General features: G+C 33.9%; 3 protein-coding genes across 4 annotated transcripts; 2 read left to right on the top strand and 1 right to left on the bottom strand.

The window, feature by feature from the left end:
* Positions 1–27: 27 nt before the first annotated feature.
* LOC105785204 (putative glycerol-3-phosphate transporter 1) lies at positions 28–3,258 on the bottom strand. The gene is made up of 3 exons (XM_012611162.2): positions 3,088–3,258; positions 1,101–2,164; positions 28–930 (listed from the first exon to the last, which is right to left on the bottom strand). Exons 2-3 carry the CDS (start codon positions 2,107–2,109, stop codon positions 365–367), a joined length of 1,575 nt encoding a protein of 524 aa, XP_012466616.1. The 5' UTR covers positions 2,110–2,164; positions 3,088–3,258; the 3' UTR covers positions 28–364.
* A 4,855-nt stretch (positions 3,259–8,113) lies between these two features.
* On the top strand, positions 8,114–9,061 carry LOC105785217 (peroxisomal membrane protein 11B). Its single transcript, XM_012611177.2, has one exon. It carries the CDS (start codon positions 8,271–8,273, stop codon positions 8,955–8,957), a length of 687 nt encoding a protein of 228 aa, XP_012466631.1. The 5' UTR covers positions 8,114–8,270; the 3' UTR covers positions 8,958–9,061.
* Positions 9,062–9,213: 152 nt separating this feature from the next.
* On the top strand, positions 9,214–12,337 carry LOC105785225 (uncharacterized). Of its 2 annotated transcripts, XM_052633557.1 has the most exons (3): positions 9,214–10,145; positions 10,244–10,378; positions 11,855–12,337. In XM_052633557.1, exons 1-3 carry the CDS (start codon positions 9,846–9,848, stop codon positions 11,870–11,872), a joined length of 453 nt encoding a protein of 150 aa, XP_052489517.1. In that variant the 5' UTR covers positions 9,214–9,845; the 3' UTR covers positions 11,873–12,337. The 2 variants fall into 2 exon arrangements, with proteins under 2 accessions (XP_052489517.1, XP_012466640.1); XM_012611186.2 differs by lacking the exon at positions 11,855–12,337 and having other exon boundaries at positions 10,244–10,659.
* The last annotated feature ends 6,112 nt before the right edge of the window (positions 12,338–18,449 follow it).

Here is an 18,449-nt window from a genome sequence, read left to right as displayed (position 1 = left end):
AAGGATATGCCAAAAGTAGAGGTGAAGTTTTTAATAAGCAACAGCATTGAATGATGCCTTCATCAATTAATATAGTGTAACATACAGAATGTACATACAGATTGGCAGAGAAAATCCTCTCTCATTACTCTTCTATTTTCTTTTACTCCAACTTCTCCCTCCAAATAATTCCTATAATAAAAAATAAAAATAAAAACTCCATGGTAATCATAACTAGAATCATGGAGAAGGCTAAAAAAATCTTCTCCTTGCCAAGTCATAAAGAAAGCTTTTCCTCTCTTCATTTTATAACTACAGCAAAGAAAAATATGAAAATCACACACTATTTATACAGGTGGAGCTTATGTTGCCCCTACAAAATCAATCATACATCCAGTTCTGGAGCTTCAGATCCTGTTTGTGATCCTCCTTGTGACCTTGATTCGGAAATCCTAGCTGCCACCTCGGCCACTACAAGCCTTGTCAACAGTAGCCCTGCAACTAGTGCTGCTCCCATGAGCATTGTGAAAACCGCGCTCCAGCTCTCGGCAGAGATGTAACCAGTTAATAATGGTCCGATTGCAGCACCAACAGAGCCTGTTCCATCTATAATTGCTGTTACCGTTGCCAATGCCTTGGAGCTCCCTTTTAATGAACTGTGTGTTCCCAGGTCTGCCGAGACAGCAGTTGTTATAAGAGCATAGGGGCCATTTACGAACATTCCGCAGATGAACATGAGAGCTACATTCATCACCACGGAAACGTGTCCGTAACTACGGTAGAAATACAGAGCAGGGATAGCACAATACATAAAAGTTGCCGCAGTTATGGCTCTCGCATCTAGACGATCAGAAATGTGTCCAGCTAAGATTCCTCCAACCACCCCTCCAATATCAAAAAATGTCGACAAGTTTCCAGCCGCCTCATTGGATAAATATTTACCCTCAATCGCTGCAAGATCAAATAAAGAAAGGCTAATCAGAAATGAATCATCTATAGACAGCCAAGTTTAGCATGTTTAAAGGAATACCATATATCCAAATGGTATAACAAAATATCTATCAACAGCATTCAAAACTACAATAGAGAAATGCATAGGAGAAGGAAATAAAGAAGAATACCTGTATGGCTAATGTAGTATGGAAGCCAATAGAGAAATGTGTAAGCGACCAATTTGGCAAAGAAGAGGCAGAAAGCAAAAGGAGCAACCCCAGGAATTTTCCAAGCCTCAATGAACCCTACAGCTTTTTCCTTGAGCTCCGTATTTGAGCCCAATAGAGGCTCCGTAACTCCCTCTTCCTCTTCGCTCTTCCTAAGTGAATCCACTTCATCTTCTTCTCTATAAGCACCGACTGATTCGGGACTAACAGGCAGAAAAAAGAAAACCACCAAGCCCATGAAAGCAATAAGCAGACCTGGTACAACAAAGGACCAACCCCATCCATAGCTCAATAGTGCTGAAGCAATCAGAGAACCAGTAATGTTGCCAACAGATGTGTGAGCATTCCATATACCCATAATCAGCCCTCTCTTTTTCTTCCCAAACCATTTACCAACTACTGCAACAACCGAAGGCCATCCCGTCGATTGAAATAACCCAGCAATCATTTGCACTATCAGGTAGTAATAAAAGCTATGGATTTTAGCCCAATACCCAGCACCAAATAGTGAAGTAAACAAGCCAGTTCCAACCATTCCCACTGTCAGAAAGATCCTTAGGTTCATTCTATCACCCATGTGTCCAGAGAAGTACATTCCTAAAGCATATACTGAAAGAAAGGCCACATCAAGTTGACCAAGCAAGGCCGTCCCATCAGATCCATTAAAGGGCGCCCAACCATCTCCTAGAACCCATGAAAGTCCTTTGCTTTCAGCTGGAGCACTAAGGTATGTTATCCTCCATGGGAACTTCAAGCCTACATCTGATGATTGGGGATCAAGGGCACTCTTGACAATGCTGGTGGTTTTCCTCGTCGCATGATAGCTAGCGTATGCGAAAAATGTTACGATCAAGACAATGGCTTGATGACTTTCATAGGAAAGCTTCGCTTTCTTAATGTATTCAAAGAATCGAATTCCAAGAGGCTTGCTATAACTTCTATCAGCTGGCAATTCATGTTGTGAACCCATATATTTTGATTCCCCCCAAATAAAAGAAAAAGACCAAGTAGAGCTCCAACTTCCCCTGGTACACCAAAATCAGACAGCCAATAAGCTACGTTAGATTGTTATTTGATATACAATTCCAAAGTAATAATTGCTCGATTAAAAACAGAACTTAATGAAAAGAAAAAGCAACAAATAAATAAAGTTGTAAATCAAATCAAACAAAGAGAGAATACTTGATCGGGTATCACTCAGAAATAGTTAAAATTCGTCAAATGGTTGAAAATAGGTTATACTGTTGATATGGCTCCTAGAAATTAATTGAGATGCTGCTAAAAATTAAGAATCCCCAGAAATATAACAATATCAAGTTTCTAAAATTGAGATACTGTGCTGGAAAAGTCCATGAAATTCTAGTCAAAATTCACTAAAGTTTCAAAGTGTAAACAAGTCCTTCAATTAGAAACTTATAAAAGAAACGATATTCCTTGTCTTCAGTAAAGAAAAGACCCCAATTGCAGTTATTGCTTTCAACCATTAAACAGTCTCAAATTTAACATAGAATATTAACTGGACCCATGAAATAGATTGTAACCAAAACAAAATTAGTTCCATAACAAATAATGATGCAACGTAGCAGAGGATTCAATGGAATCTTAAAAACATCCAACAGGTTCATAAAAACGGCAGCTGAAAATGCAAACAAAACACCATCAAACGCAGGTGTCGATACATATTCCACATGGAAAAAAAACAGAGAATCGCCAAGAAACAGGTATCCAGAGTTTCCAATGCAAATTTTGACCATTCCAAATAAAATAAAACCCAAATGGTCAAATTTCCACCCTGGGGAGTTCCCCTCAACACTAACGCCAAAGCAATCTCAAAGAAGAACCCAGAAAATTAGTATATACAAAAAAAAATTTTACAAGAATTACAGCTTCAATATTGACGAAACAGATACATTAAGGAAAATACAGCAGGAAGAAAATGGATCGTTACCTCGAGCTTAGCTGACTTCACTAGATTTCTTTGCTATTTCCTTCGATTTCTCTCTTTCTTTTTCCTAAAAATTCTCTTCTATTGTTTCTCTGCTCTGTTTTTCTCTTCTTCTTTTCCCCGGTTGTTAAGGACACGGACTTTCAAGCTCCAAGTGCAGCGGGAGGGAGGATTCCGAAACTTGACATAAATAATAATTTAAATATTTGAATTGTCAAATATACCCTTACTTATTTTCCTATTAGTATTTACTTCCTCGTTTATTAGATCCACCTCATTTTTATTAAACTGCCATAATTGCCCCTCATCAGAACGTACTGGCCAAGCATTATTAAAAAGCGAAGGCAAAGTCGTTGTGGTCCAATTCCTACTGCTAAAAAAGGTTAGTAGTTGAATTTTTTATTAAGTTAATAGTCAATTGGATGAGATTCAATATTTGCATATAAAAATTGATAAAATTATTGTTTAGACCCCCAAAAATATTGATAAAATGTTATTTGGTCCCCCTAAAAAATTACTTGACTTCTTAATCTAAAATTTCTAATTTCGCAACTAAATCTAAGGCAAGAATCTGATTATGCATGCATAAATTATGCAATGTTCTCTTTCGCCAATTACTTTCACACCAAAAAAGAAAAAGGAAAAGGAAAACGAAAGTGAAATTTAATTTCCTTATCACCTTAAAATAAAAAGCAGCTCAACTTCAGTGGCTACTGTTTCTCTTTTTATGGTTTTCTATTTCAGTATTCTAAGCCACTAAATTGGCTACCAATGCGTTCTCCTTTTGCACATCCTAATACATTAATAACGAATATAAAGGCAGGGGCCAGGGGTTTTGAGAGGGACTACAAGGACTAAACCCTGAAATTGAGTATAAAGCAAAGAAGGAAGGATAAGTATAAATAATGTAGGTTATTCAATTCTTCACGTATGAAAAATGTGGAACCTTTCGGAGAGAAAAATATTTGTCAAACCAACAGGGTCGGGGTATGAAATACATAAACAAATCCACCCACAACGTGCTTTTTTGAGGTTTCAATTTGTTTTGAGGATAGGGTCAATTGGGTCACGGCGATCAAAAAATAAGGAAAATGGCGAAAGGGTGATTTGTGGGAAACAAGGGAGGATATTTCCGTCAATCCAGGTGAGGGCGAGAGTTAAATAATGGAATTGGCGGATGGAGTCGGAAAAGCATATTCGCATATCCGAGAAGAATTATTCTGAGAGGAGGCGCATATCCTTATCCTTCTTTCGAGGTTGGGACCCACAACTGCCATGTCGGATTTTTGGAGAAATTACATGGGATGATGTGGATCGTGTTTAGGATCTTAGTACAAGTGGAACTGGACATAGTACTCCGCCAACCTTGTATTCCTATGGGCTGCCTGTCCCTGTCCGTGTCTTTATTGGCAAACGCCGACATCGATTCGAATAAATTTTTTTAAAATAATTAAGTTCATGAATTTTATTTTATTATTTTAATTTGATTCGAGTCTTTTTCTAATGGAATTGAGTAAAATTTTAAAAGTTAAACATATCAATTAGAAATTTTATTATAGTATAATTAATTTTATGCTAGATAACATAAGCAAAAAAACATATCTTAATATGATAAGCTTGAATTATTAATTAACTTATTATTTTAGAATATTTTTAAAATTTTTATATATTTTTAGAATTTTTTAAAAATTATATTTTTAAAATATAAATTTTAGAATTTTTATAAATATTTTAAATTTTAAAATTTATTTTGAATATTTTTGTAATTTTTGTCGAGAGAAAACAATTTACTTATTTACACAAATTTGTTATTCAAAATATATAATTCAACTCGACTCAAACTCGAAATTCAAATTACTTATTCGACTTAACTCAAAACACTCAATCTGATTAACTCAAAATTTATTTTTTTTAATTTTTTTAAATCAAATCGAGCGACCGCAATTTCCGGTGATAGCCTTTGGCTAATAAAACTGGAAGCTAAAAATTTTATATTGGGAGTTAATGATAAAAATAAATAAATTGCTAATCTTTTATTAAAATATGGAATCCAGCTCGAGTCGACCAATTCTTGGCTAAATACGCCTTACCTTCTTTTGGTTCAAGTCAGAATTGGTGCGCAGTCTATTCTCCTCCTGTTTTCAGTCATACGGTACTGAATGAAGTGCTTGATATGCAAAGCAGATAGCACCATGTTCTCTACCCTACCTCTAACTTTGCCTGCAACTTGACTAATGGATGATTTTTCTTTTAATTTAATTTTAAATTTAAATATCTTTTCATAGATTTTACACTAAAAAACAAAAATATTATCATAGCCATATTTATACATATGATTATTGTTCATGAAATTGACATTTTTGATAGGTTTTATGCATGTTGGACATGTGTACTGTTCTGGTCTACCCCATATGCGAACTAGAACCGCAAACTACTCTTACAAGCTCCTCTGATGAACCCCCACTACAAGACCTACATGCATCCAACTGGTAAGGCCTAACTAGATTACAAACAGGCGATCTAAATTTTACTTAAATTTTAGATTAGTGATCATAAATCCAGAAAATAAAAGAAAGGCTACTCGGAGTCGTAGTACTTTGAAGTAGTCCCTGCAAGTTGGAATTTAGAAGAATAAAAAGAGTGGGTGGTTGTGTCTCAACTGGGGGGCGGTGTGATGATTGGAGGGTCATGTGGGATATACAAACTACATGATTTTGGTTTGTTTTACTATTTTGGTAGCCCACTTGTGCCTTCCCCCATCAATTAACTACTATAAGTTCTAAATAGATGTGCGTGTGTATGCATAATAATATTAAATTGAGTTAAAAAATTTAGGGATAAATTTTAAATTTGTATATGATTTTTGTTTTAATGTGTAATTTGATACATGTGTAATTATATAATTATATGAAACTTTTATTGTGGTACCAATTTATAAATAAAACTTTAATTTTGATTTAATTATATACATTTAAAGAAATAAATAAATAAAAATTTATTTTTATATTTGATAAATATAATTACGTTTGTATGTGTTACATCAATAATTATGTTAATAATTTATGAGAAATATTAGATTAAATTAAAATTTCATATATAAAATTGTACAAAATCAAATTATATATATAATGGTGATGGGACTAAACATGAAGATAGGCCAAACCGATTTAGGGGGAAGGGTGGCGAAAAAGGTATGAAAATTTGAGGAAAGGAAGTGATATGGTTATTGGGGATACAACTATTTATGGGTTGAATCATTTGTTCAAACTCAAAGATCTACTTAAAAATGAGAGGATTTGGACAAATATGAGACTCAAAAAATGGACTTAGGTAAATTTTAAGGCCTGTTTTTCATATGGGTTGGGCTTTAGGCAAGATTTTTTTGACTCGACGTTAGCTCTGTTCGACCAGACCCGAATATATTATGTTATAATAAAATATAATATTAATTATACATGTTAAATAATAATGCTATATATTTATATTAAATCACTAATCTAATAACAAATAAACTCCCAAAACCTGAAAAAGAACTTACCCAACTAAATAACCCAACCCAAAATATAAAATTCTAAACATCATATTTAATAAAATAGTTATTATATTTATTTGTGTTTTTTATTATAATAAAGCATTTATTATATTTATGGTAGTGTTTTTAATATAAATACTTTTTAATGTATTTTTAAGGTGTAAGAAAACTTTTATTAGCGTTTGTTAATGCATTTAGTATATTACATTTTAAATAATAATAATGTAAAAAATCAAATATAAGCAAGCCAGATTGGGTCCAGATTTAATTGAGTGGAACTTAAGCAAAAGAGCAAATCTAATTTTTAATCAAACCGCACCTAGACTTTAAAATTAATTTAAAGATATTATATGAGCCCAATCCAAGCCCAATCCTACGTATGTTTACCTCTAATTGACAATAAAGTTATCCAAAGCGTACCTTTCGAAGATAAACTTTTGTGTGGAAATGTGTTGAATTCACACCGTGGAGAAGAGGTGTTGGAACGTGGATGGTATTCCTTCTATCTACTTTTCTAAACGAGCCCCTGCTCCTTAAGGTTAATCATAGGGCTAGGCCCTCAGGAAGTATGCGGGTTGAGGACCCTAAAACTTCCATTCACAAAGGGAAACGAAAAGCCCATACTCCCAAGTTTAAATCATGCTTGCTACAGCCGGCGTTTACAAATTAGCCAATCAACAGAACAGGTGGTTTAAGTCTCTCTTATGCTCATCATTTAAAAGGAGTTTGGAATCGACATAAAGATATATTATCCAATTTTTTCATTCACCTCAATCCCTTTTCTAGCACACTAGAGAGAATTTTGAACTATTAGATTTTGTTTGTTGAATCTGATTGATTACATAAAGATAAATTTAATTATTTATTATGAATACACTATCATATTTGAATTGTCTACTTAAATTTACGGAAAGAACATCTCAAACGTTATCTTATACATGGACGGTGTTCTCCTCTCCTTTGACATCGCTGGGGTGGATGCCACTGGTGGTGTGGGAGCCCAGGGCCTTGACCTCAGTGACACAGTTCGAAGAATGGAAGAATATATTCCTCAAGTTATTGTTGAGGCAGCTGTAGAGAGGTGCTTCAAGTTTGGATCAGAACCAGTTCCATGTCATGGATGTTTCACTCGTGGTCCGGAAATTGTATAACCTTTCAAATCACGTATATGAAGATAGTATATGTGCTTCCTTTATTATCTTCTGTGTTGCTCAGCAAATGGCAAAATCAACCTTTAGTCCATAGCATAACCCCCCCCCCCGGTCGTATGTGTAGATGGATTTATAACAGTGACACCAACCATGATGAAGCACAGTCAGTGTGTTTCACGGCTGTCTTTTGGGCAAATACAAAATAGCTTATCCTATATATGTGGTAGATAAGATGTGTTACTGTATGAAGAAGAAATAAGTCCACATGGCACCCCAAATTGCTGTTGATATAATAAGACAGAAAAAAACAAGTAAACCACTGGCTGTGAGTGTGAGGAGCTTAAAACCACAAGGCAAATCCCTCGTAGTATTATCCCCGAAACCAAAAAATTCCTGTGGCTCTCACTCTCCTTAAACATGTCAAGAAATCAAATAAGGTGTTCACTAGGTTCATCATTATCAACAACACCCAAAAAAGCTTTACCCTCACCACCACCTCAACAATGAATGACACAGTAGACAAGCTTGTGATCTTTCTAGCCAAGAGAGATGGCATTGACAAGCTCGTGAAGACCTTCCAATACGTCTCTAAGCTTGTTAACTGGCAAGTAGAAACCACACACCCAGACGTAGCAAACAGGTTCAAACAATGGGAGGTCTCCTCCGGTCTTAGCAGAAAAGCCTTTAGAACAGGCAGGTTCCTCACTGGTTTCAATGGGTTGAGAAGGAACCCTGGTGCCACCCCAACATTCAAGTTCCTAGCTGTACTTGCTAATGCAGGAGAGATGGTGTATTTCTTTTTCGACCACTTTCTATGGCTATCGAGGATTGGAACATTGGATGCCAAGTTGGCTAAGAGGATGAGCTTCGTATCTGCATTTGGTGAGTCATTCGGTTATATTTTCTTCATTGTTTCAGATTTGATCATCATGAAACAAGGGGTTGAGGCCGAAAGGAAGCTCATTGCTTTACAAGAAGAAGAAGAAAATTCAAAAGATGCAAAAGAGAAGATAAGAAAGATAAGAGGGGATAGGGTGATGAGGCTGATGGCAGTGGCAGCAAATGTTGCTGATTTAATAATTGCAGCTGCAGAGATCGAGCCAAACCCTTTCTGCAACCATCCTCTGTCTCTTGGTATCAGTGGCTTGGTCTCTGCATGGGCCGGTTGGTACAGAAATTGGCCCTCATAGAACTAATGAATGAAATTGATGAACAAAGTCTTTAATCTTATTAGATGGAAACTCTTTACCTGTGTATCTTTGCTTTGCTATAAATGGTGAGGATTTCACTCTCAGATATCGGTTTTCCTTCCATGTATGTTCCTTTTATTGGGAGCTATGGTTTCACTCTTATACTGCTACAAATAACTACCATCCCCTGGTATTATAAGGAACCAAAAGGCTTCATTTTCCACTTATTTTTACTCTCTTTTTTCCCTTTGCTGAAGATGGGAATAAAATTGAAGCCCCCCCTCAACCTCGAGACAAAAATAATTGATCCAATAATTCTCTGTCTTGCTTGGTTACTTACGGGGCCTAGTCCCTCTTATTATATCCGTAGCCTGTAGCCTGTAGCCTGCACTGCACTCATTCCCCGTAACGTCACACTTCCCATTATTTCTTTTTTAAAATTTGAATTGCGAATAAAAATATTTTGGTCTAATTTTAATTTTAATCCTTTTATGTTCATATTTAATTTTTTTTTCTACTTTACATTGATATCTTTATAATATTATTAAAAAGTCTAAATTATTCCTCTTAAAACAACCTTAAGAATTTGACATAAAAACCGATTTAAATGTATTGATTATTATTTTTTAAAATATTGGTAAAATTACATTTTGAACTAATGACAAAATAAAAATGAAAAGAAATCCCAATTTAAGTGGAGAGATTAAATCACGAATTTCAGAATAACAAAAAGGACTAAAAGCGTATATAACCTAGGAGTTAGTCTCTTTTTGGAGTCCAAATAAAGCAAATAGAAACAGTGTCAGTCAAAGCTCAAACTTTGAAGACACTTGCCTTCCTCCCTGCAACCATCGTTCAAAAACAACACACCCAACTAGTTTTGAGTGAATGGAGAGACAACGTTCTTATAATGGACGAAGAAATATTGACGAAAGACCCAAAAATCTTTCACAGTGTAGGCTCCAGCGTTCTTCATCTCTGCCGCCGGTCGCCAGAGCTCCGCCACCACCTCCTCCTCCAAACCAATTGAAACTGGCAGCAATGGCCATCGATTTGAACGTCCGCCTGAGATCCGCCGATATGCCTCTCGCAATGCAAGAGCGAGCTATCCGGAAAGCCAGAGCTTTAGTCGACGCTAACAACCCAGGTATTACCAAACCTACGCAGGTCGCAATGTGCCTTAAGAAGGTAAACCTAAAAGCTTGCTTCTTCAGTCACATTTTTGGATGTTGGGGGTTTTGAGTTTTTTTTTTTTTTGCTAAAAAACTGTTTTTTTGGGGATGCAGGAATTTGATGCGTTGTACGGACCGGCATGGCATTGCATAGTGGGGAAGAGTTTTGGGTCGTTTGTGACGCACGCCGGCGGAGGATTCTTGTACTTCTCGGTGGACAAGCTTTGTTTCCTTCTCTTCAAGACGGAGGTTCGTCCGCTTGTTAAACCTCCTTCCTTGCATAGATTGAAAATTAATAATGCCTAATTAATGTTTTGGTTAGAGAAAGAATGATTTTTCTAAATTTTCTTGCAAATTATTTCTTGGGTTTCATCGTAAATGGAAAGTGTGATGAAATTTGGCGAAAGGTTTCAACCCATCTATGCAAGGATCGTTTATTTTACATCCTCTGTTTGTGCACTAAAATTTGGATATGAAATGAGACAAGTTTTTCGAGTTTGATTAAAACAAACTTGAATTTGATTTCACCATTCTCGAGTCCTGCCCGACCTTACTTTTCAAAACCTGAAGCCGATTCAAATAATTTAGACTCAAATGAATAGATAAGTTTGATTATTTTTACAAAAATATATTTAATGTATAGTACATTATTTTTATTCAAACGAAGTAATTAGTATGGATATATCATATATTCATTAAACCTACTACATATTAATATCGATTTGTTTTAGTATCCCGTTTTATCGATATTTTTGCTACAATTGGCGAAGATTCAAGACAGTTGGCCCTGTCTGTTTGGACGGGAAGTCATACTCTTCGAGAGGTTAAAAAGGAGAAAAATAATGAGAAATGGGACCCAATGGAAGAGATAGAGAAATGGTGAATGAGAAAGGCAAGGGGGAAGCCAAAATTTTTATTAATAGGATCGAAATAAAATGTAAAATCATTGAGGTCAAAGTCCAAAATAAAAAATTTGTCTCAAATTAAAAATTTCAAGCACTAACAGAGCAATTAATCCTTTTGAGCCACATCTCTTTTCAATAATTTAATGATACAACAGTAATTTAATTCTAAATTTCAGCATTTTATTTAGATTTAATTTTTTAAAATAAAAATATTGACGTGACATTAAACTATTAAAAATAGATAATTGTTTCATGAATTTATAGGCCACATGTCAAGTCTTGATAGATGAGTAATATAATATCATTTAAATTGTAAAACATAAAAGATATAAATGATAAGCGATAATTATTTTATCGAAATAATCTTATTGTTAAGGATAACTCAAGGAAGTAGTTGGACAGAGTCAAACGTTGTGGTTTAATTTTTATGATTTTTATACTTTTTTAAATTTTAAAGAATTTTAACCACTTTTTAATTATTTTAAATTCTTTTGAATATTTAATGACATGAGATATAAAATAAAATATGCTAACACCATTTGTTTATAATTACGTCATTAATTTTCAATTTTGAATTTTTAAAATTAAACTAATCAATTATTCTGATTTAATTTATCAAAATAAGTAAATAAATAAAGGAATATTAGAATATTGGCTGCAAAACGTCGTAGTTTGAATTACGATAGGAGTCTAACCCTTAATTGATATAATTGAAGTCGGTCTATTATTGTCATCCATCTCCCGAATGGAATGGACTAAAAAAATTCCATAACCTAATCAAACTCCTCTCTTCTTCCCATAAACCTTTTTCCATGGCCAGAGGAATCCCAAATTATGACGACGGTGGCAGCTTCTATGATCATACAGGCGGTGGTGGTGACAGTGGAGGCCAATACTTTACCCAATCTTCTTCCCTTTCCACATCTTCTTCTTCCGATTCTTTGTACCACTCGTCTATCAATCGCGGCACCATCGGAGACGTATTTTTCGGCACCGACGATATAAGAGACACCAGAGATTTGCTTTACAAGGAAGATGTGCTGGAGAGTTACCAAAAAGAAACAGCACAAAAATACTTGAGGCAACGATCAAAGAAAAGATCAATCTCAAATTTCGGGTGTGTCGAGTTCTTGAAACTTTTATTACTATATTGCTGCAGATGTATAATATAGGCTGATTAATTTCTAGTCTGTAGAAGCTGAAAATCTTTTGCAATTTTATGTTTATATTTTTCCATCATAAATTGAATTTATTTCCAATAATAGTAAGGAGATCAGCCTTTCAGCTGTGAATATTTGTGAAATTACTCAAGATTTTCATTTTCAATTGTTTTTGCGACTGAGAACGCCATTTTCGATTATGGAGTTTTAGAGCAGCAGTATACTGGAAATGCTTTGGTGGTTCCAAATATTCTCTGCTACACTAATTTTTCGGTTCATTTAATTATTATTATCATCTATTTTTGGCAGTACTTAGCATGCCATTTTTATGCGCATATTATTTGTGTGATTCAGAAGTTTTCAAAATTTCCAGCCCCAAAGTGGATTAAGATGTGAGCTGGCATTTGATTTTATTATGCCATTGTTTATCGTAAATTGTTCATTTGTTGATTTTAAAATAATTTGATTTGAATTAATCCAAAAAATTTGAGATCCACATAACAATGATATTATATCATGCATGATTGGGGTATTGGGGTACACACTTAAAAGTAACCATTTCTCATCAAACTAAAAAAATAAGTAATCAACTTAGCCGTCCAAAGAGTCGGTGGCTTGTGAAAGCTACCATTTTTATCATTGAAAAGTGACACTATAATTGTTGATTATCGAAGATGGAGAAGGATGTTGAGGGCGGTTCGCATAGAGGTGTGCGGAGAGTTGCATCCCGAGCTACTAAGATGCAAGGTCAATTAGAAAGAGAGAGTGTGGGAGAGAGAAAAGGGTCAAGGAGGAAGTTGGAGAGAAGTTCTATATTTGCATGTTCCCTGCATTAACTTTTGTGGTCTTCATCCGATCAATCATCCCTTAGTTTGGTAGGTTTAATGAGTTATTATCTCTCTTAAACAACAGTGTTGCAAGTTGAGGAGAGTCTTGTCTTATAGGTAGATGGATTCAATTAAATCCATGTGTCATGTGATTGGTAAGGCTTAGGGTCTCTTTCGATGAATAGTGCATTTAGTGTAAAAACTGCAGCGCGATGAGATTAAATATTATAAGAATATCGTAGCGTGAGATAAAAAAAAAGTTAAATATATCTCATTTTAAGGTATAATTGGTGTGGTGAGGTACCTACAATGGGTGAGGCGTGCTTTCTATGGAACGTACTTGTGGTGAAGTTTTCCTTTTATCTATAATAGAAAATAATTTCCATCTGTACTTATTATAGAGAAGCTAACTAAGTTTGACGTCATTTAACTCTATGAAAATAATTCGGTAGTAAAATTACCAAAAATATCATTTTTAATAGTATATTTATCAAGTATAATATGTCATCTACTCTACAAAAGATCAACCCACTAATTTCTTTTTATCCGAAGTATAAACAACTAGATTCTATACTATTTATAAACAATCAATTGAACAATAGCTTTCTTGTTAAGAATGACTATATGTTGGTGGCTCGTATGGATCATTTATGGGTACAAGTGCTTCGGTCTAAGTATAAAATTGATAGAAGGCTTTAGGAGGTTCTTCATCCTAGAAATGGATCACGATTATGGAAGGGACTATGTAAGGTTTGGGATGAGGTTTGAAATGGAGTTGTTGGGGTTTTGGGCGATGGGCGTTCTGTTGACTTTTGGAGAGATGTTTGGATCCATGGAAGTGAGTCCCTTGCGGCTTATTGTTTGCAATCGATTTTGATACCGGCGTTTCATGTTTTAGTTAGAGATATGGTGACTAAGCATGGACAATGTGCATGGAATCAGTTTAGTTTCTTACTTCCGACTCAATGCTTGGCCAAGATTGCGCCTATTCGTCCTCCCTGTGGTGAAGAGATTATGGATTGGCCCGGTTGGAAATGGGACGAAGGAGAATTTTCAGTACAAAATCAACATATGCAACCATGGACCAAATGGTTTGTCCCTTGAATCCGAGATGGTAAAGTTCTATGGAAATCTCGCTGTCCACAACAAGTTAGAGCTTTCTTGTGTTTGGTCTGCAGTGGAAAGGTGCTAACTAATGTTGAAAGAGTTAAGAGGCATTTGACTATGGATTCTAGTTTTCATATATGTGGTACTAATGTTGAGGATATAGATAATGTATTGAGAAGATGCTCGATGACGATCCTTTGCTGGAATAGTCTGGTAAATAACGATAAGTTAGCAGAGTTTTATAATTTAAGCATTGAGGACTGGATTGTTCGTAACCTTACCAGGTCTTGGTATTTTTCGAGCTCTATAAAAAACCGGGATATTTTCTTTGTTTGTTGGTTATTATGGAAGAGAAGAAATGCTTATATTTTTAAGCTTGGTTGTGTAGACAATGATGGTTTTATCATCATTGCATGAGATATAAAGAAGCGATTTTATTTTTAAGTCAATTGAAACAGATTTAATTAGGGATCTACAAATGTCCAAAGAAGGTGGACGTAACTTTCATGGTCTCCGCCATTGATGGGGAAATGGAAAGTAAATGTAGACGGTGGCCAGAACTTGGAATACGTAATAGGAATGGCAGGCGACGTGATCCGAGGTGCATCCAGCTCGTGGTGCTTGGGATTTTAAAGAATATCGGGTTGAGTAGTGCTTATGAGGTGGAACTTTGGGGTATTCTTGTTAGAAACGGATTATTTGGAAGCGTTGCATAATGTTAAAAGTACTTTGATGATATATTAACCGGATTCGTATGTCATTCATATCATCCGAGATGCGTCGAGATTGAGATATTGATATTAGGCATGTGTAGACGAAATAGTTGATCGCTCAGCAAAGGCTTCAGAAGAAATGATTGTTGGCTTTTACCCTTGATATCAACCTCCTAATTTTACTTTGAATGTGTTGCACGAATTTTTATACAATAATTTATACCTGAAATAAACAACTAAATGAGTTTAACGTCACTTATTTTAATACATTTATCAAATAAAAATTTTATTCTAATACATTCATCAAATAAAGACAAAATGTGATTTATTCTCAAATAAATTACTTGCTTTTTTAAAAAACCAATCACTTGGAACCCCTCATTACGAAAGATAGAATGGGTATACAGAGACAGTAGTTGGAACTCTGTAGTTTGCTGAGTCCGGAGGATGTTTAAAGGGGTATAATCTCCGAACAACTGGAGGTTCAGAACGGAAGACAGATTAGCGAGTTTGCTCAAGAACAGGTTATCTGATGCAAGCAAAGGGAAAGGTTGTTTAGGAGCCAGTGAAAGGTTTTTTGGTTTTGTTTTTGGCTTTAGGAAATATTTGTAGTCCTGAGGTACCGTATGTGGCTGCAAGTTAATGGATGACGCATCGGATTTTCATTTCAAAAAAAAAACCCCACCTATATATATATAATATTATTTTTATCAATAATTATTTACTATCATCTATACTGTTTGCAAAGGTTGTGATAATTAATTGAATAAATGTTGGAAGATTTTTTAAAAATATTAGCAGACATAGATACACATATAATAATCTAATTATTTATCTCTATCTTTAAGCTTTTTGATACATGCACAAATGAGATGAAATTTATTAGATTTCAATCATTAAAATTGTCAATTTTCAGGCTTAGGAAATCAGCAGACTTGCAACGATTTTTTGGATAGGATCTTGACATTTTTTGGGTTGAGATGTCTCATGGTGTTTGAAGATCTATCTCTTAGCTGCGAAACGCATTTTGAATCACTCGATTTTGAGTTCGGGAGCTCAAGTTATGACTGTTTTAGTGAAGACTGCACGGGCAAAATTTCTAAACGAGATTATAACGGTAATTACGAATTTTGGGCTTTTAATTCGAGTTTAAATCATATTGGGTTCGGCTTTTAGACTTAATTTTTATTATATATGAGCCCAATATTATATTTGTCAGATCTTATTATTTTATTCTAAATTTTTTATAATTATTAAGTATTTTAAGTTATTTAGGAGTTTTATGTTAATAAGAAAATTTAGTTTAAAACTACTTCTTATTTAGATTAAATTAGAGTTCTAGTATATTTAAAAATTTTATTTAGATTTATTTAGTTAGCCTATATATAGGCCTTTGTATTGTACACAATTAATTTAATTCATTATTATTCTATTTCTCTTTTGAATTAATAAATTCTCTCTGGGTTTTTCTTTTTAAGAATTTTTCTTAAATTTCTTTTAGAATAGTTTTAACAATCTTTTTAGATTGTGGGAATCATTTTTAAACTTTTTTTGCCAATGTTTCTATCTTGGAGGGGACATTAGAACCGCTTGAAGGGGATTGTGGATTCTTCGTGCCATTTATCTTCTTTATTTGCTTCCTTAATCTTTGATTTATTGTTTTATTTTATTTATTTATTTTAATTTTTTTATTTGACTTTTCAAGTTGTGTCAAAATCTAAATTTCTTTCCAAATGTCTAGAGCCCTAAGTCAAATCCGTGACTTTGACGAACTTTATGATCTGCTTTCGCATTCATCCATCTCATCTTTTATCACTTTTAATTAATTTAATTTCACGAGTTAGATGGACACCTAATTTAATTATAAAATTATTAAAATATCTGTACTTTTAAAAATAATAACCTAAATACAATAGTATTTTTGTCTTTTCATGTTTTTAATAAAATAATAATTTGATAGTCTTTTAACTTAGGAAAAATAATATGGGTTTGATAAATTTTAATATTTTTTAATTATTTTAAAACTTAATTTTTAATATTTTCTCAACTGAATTGGTGTCACTTAACGTATGACTCAGAGGTGTTCATGGGCCGGGCCGGGCCCATAAAAAATTTCGGCCCGAGTCCTAGGCCCGAAATGTGGGCCTAAAATTTTGCCCAGGCCTAGCCTGAGAAAAAAATCATAAGCCCGGCCCGGCCCGTTTTTATTTTAAAAATTAAAAAAATTAAAAAAAGTATATTTAAAATATTTTAAAATTAAAAAAATTAATATATTTATTATATCGGGCCGGGCCGGGCCCAGGTCAAAAAAGTGGTGCCCGAGGCCCGGCCCGTTTTCTAAACGGGCATCGTTTTTTTGCCCAAGCCCATATTTCAGACCTATATTTTTACCCAAACCCTCCCATATTTCGGGCGAGCCGTCGGGTCGAGCCGGGCCGCCCGGCCCATGAGCACCTCTAGTATGACTACAATTAAAGCAAAAACATATATAATATTATAATTTTGGGTGAAATAAAAATTTTAACATAACAAACAAGGAAAGTTTTAGTTGAAATTGTAAAGTTATATAGTATTAAATCTTATCACGTTTATTTTCTAAATTTCACATATAATATAAAATGATAGAAATGTCTATAGATGATATATATATATATATATATATTGTGTGTGTCTTTAATAAAGTTTCGATTGAGTTGGTGTTACTTATCAACTGAGTCCCAATGTGTTGAAAATTTATCAAAAGAAAATTATTCCTTTTATAAGTTAAATTATATCATTAGAAGGATGTTTTGTTTTGTTTTCGTAGTTCATAAAATCAATAAAATTTATCAATAATAAAATTTAAACAACAACATTATACATAGCAAAGTTTGGCTTTTTATATAAATTTTAACAAATATTTGTTGGATAAATTTTTCACCAATACCGTGCATATGTCATGAATCTATTATATTAATATTTGAAAAGAGTTAAATAAAAGAATTGTTTACAATAATATATGGGATAAAACATAAACAAGGAAGAAACTCAATCAAGCTTACTAGCATAACAGTAGACTTAGTCCTAATCCAGACTCGAAAGTTTGTTGAAAAGTGGGAGAGTTTGGATAAAAATATAGGTTTAAAATTTGGGTTAGAACAAAAAAAAAGAGAGTCTGTTTTTTAAATTGGCCGAGCCTCAAATAGGATTTTTTGACCCGAGCTCGACCCGACCCAAATCAATCTATACTTTCTCTTTTGTTGCTGTTTACTCCTATTGTTTGTTGTTATTATTTAGATATTACATAACTCTTGTTTTATTATTAATTTTGCTACTATCTTGCTTGTTAAGTTGTAGCTATTTTAATGTTATTTAAGTATAAAATCTTTTTTAATGTATTTTGAATCTATTGGGATACATTTATTTTAATATATTAAATGTATTATACTTTTTTAAATTTATTTTTATATAAAAAATTAATTCAAATAAAGCTGTTCAAGCTCTAATTTAATATTTTAAATCTGAATCGAGTTTAAACATAGTTTAAATTCATTTTTGGGTCTGGTGTGTACTTAAAAAATGGAACTACAAATTTTGAATTTGCATCACTCTTTAGCAGATCTACGTAG

The sequence above is a fragment of the Gossypium raimondii genome, chromosome 7, assembly GCF_025698545.1.
Source record: "Gossypium raimondii isolate GPD5lz chromosome 7, ASM2569854v1, whole genome shotgun sequence".
In the NCBI taxonomy this organism is placed as follows: domain Eukaryota; kingdom Viridiplantae; phylum Streptophyta; class Magnoliopsida; order Malvales; family Malvaceae; genus Gossypium; species Gossypium raimondii.
Note: the sequence above shows the minus strand (reverse complement) of the source record. Positions and strands in the feature narration are given on the sequence as shown.

Excerpts from the sequence above, each read along its gene's own strand:
- LOC105785204 (XM_012611162.2), bottom strand. The coding sequence starts at position 2,109 with ATGGGTTCACAACATGAATTGCCAGCTGATAGAAGTTATAGCAAGCCT. Across the intron at positions 931-1,100 it reads ATACTACATTAGCCATACAG|CGATTGAGGGTAAATATTTA; the intron begins GTATTCTTCTTT and ends TTGATCTTGCAG.
- LOC105785217 (XM_012611177.2), top strand. The coding sequence starts at position 8,271 with ATGAATGACACAGTAGACAAGCTTGTGATCTTTCTAGCCAAGAGAGAT.
- LOC105785225 (XM_012611186.2), top strand. The coding sequence starts at position 9,846 with ATGGAGAGACAACGTTCTTATAATGGACGAAGAAATATTGACGAAAGA. Across the intron at positions 10,146-10,243 it reads TCGCAATGTGCCTTAAGAAG|GAATTTGATGCGTTGTACGG; the intron begins GTAAACCTAAAA and ends TTGGGGATGCAG.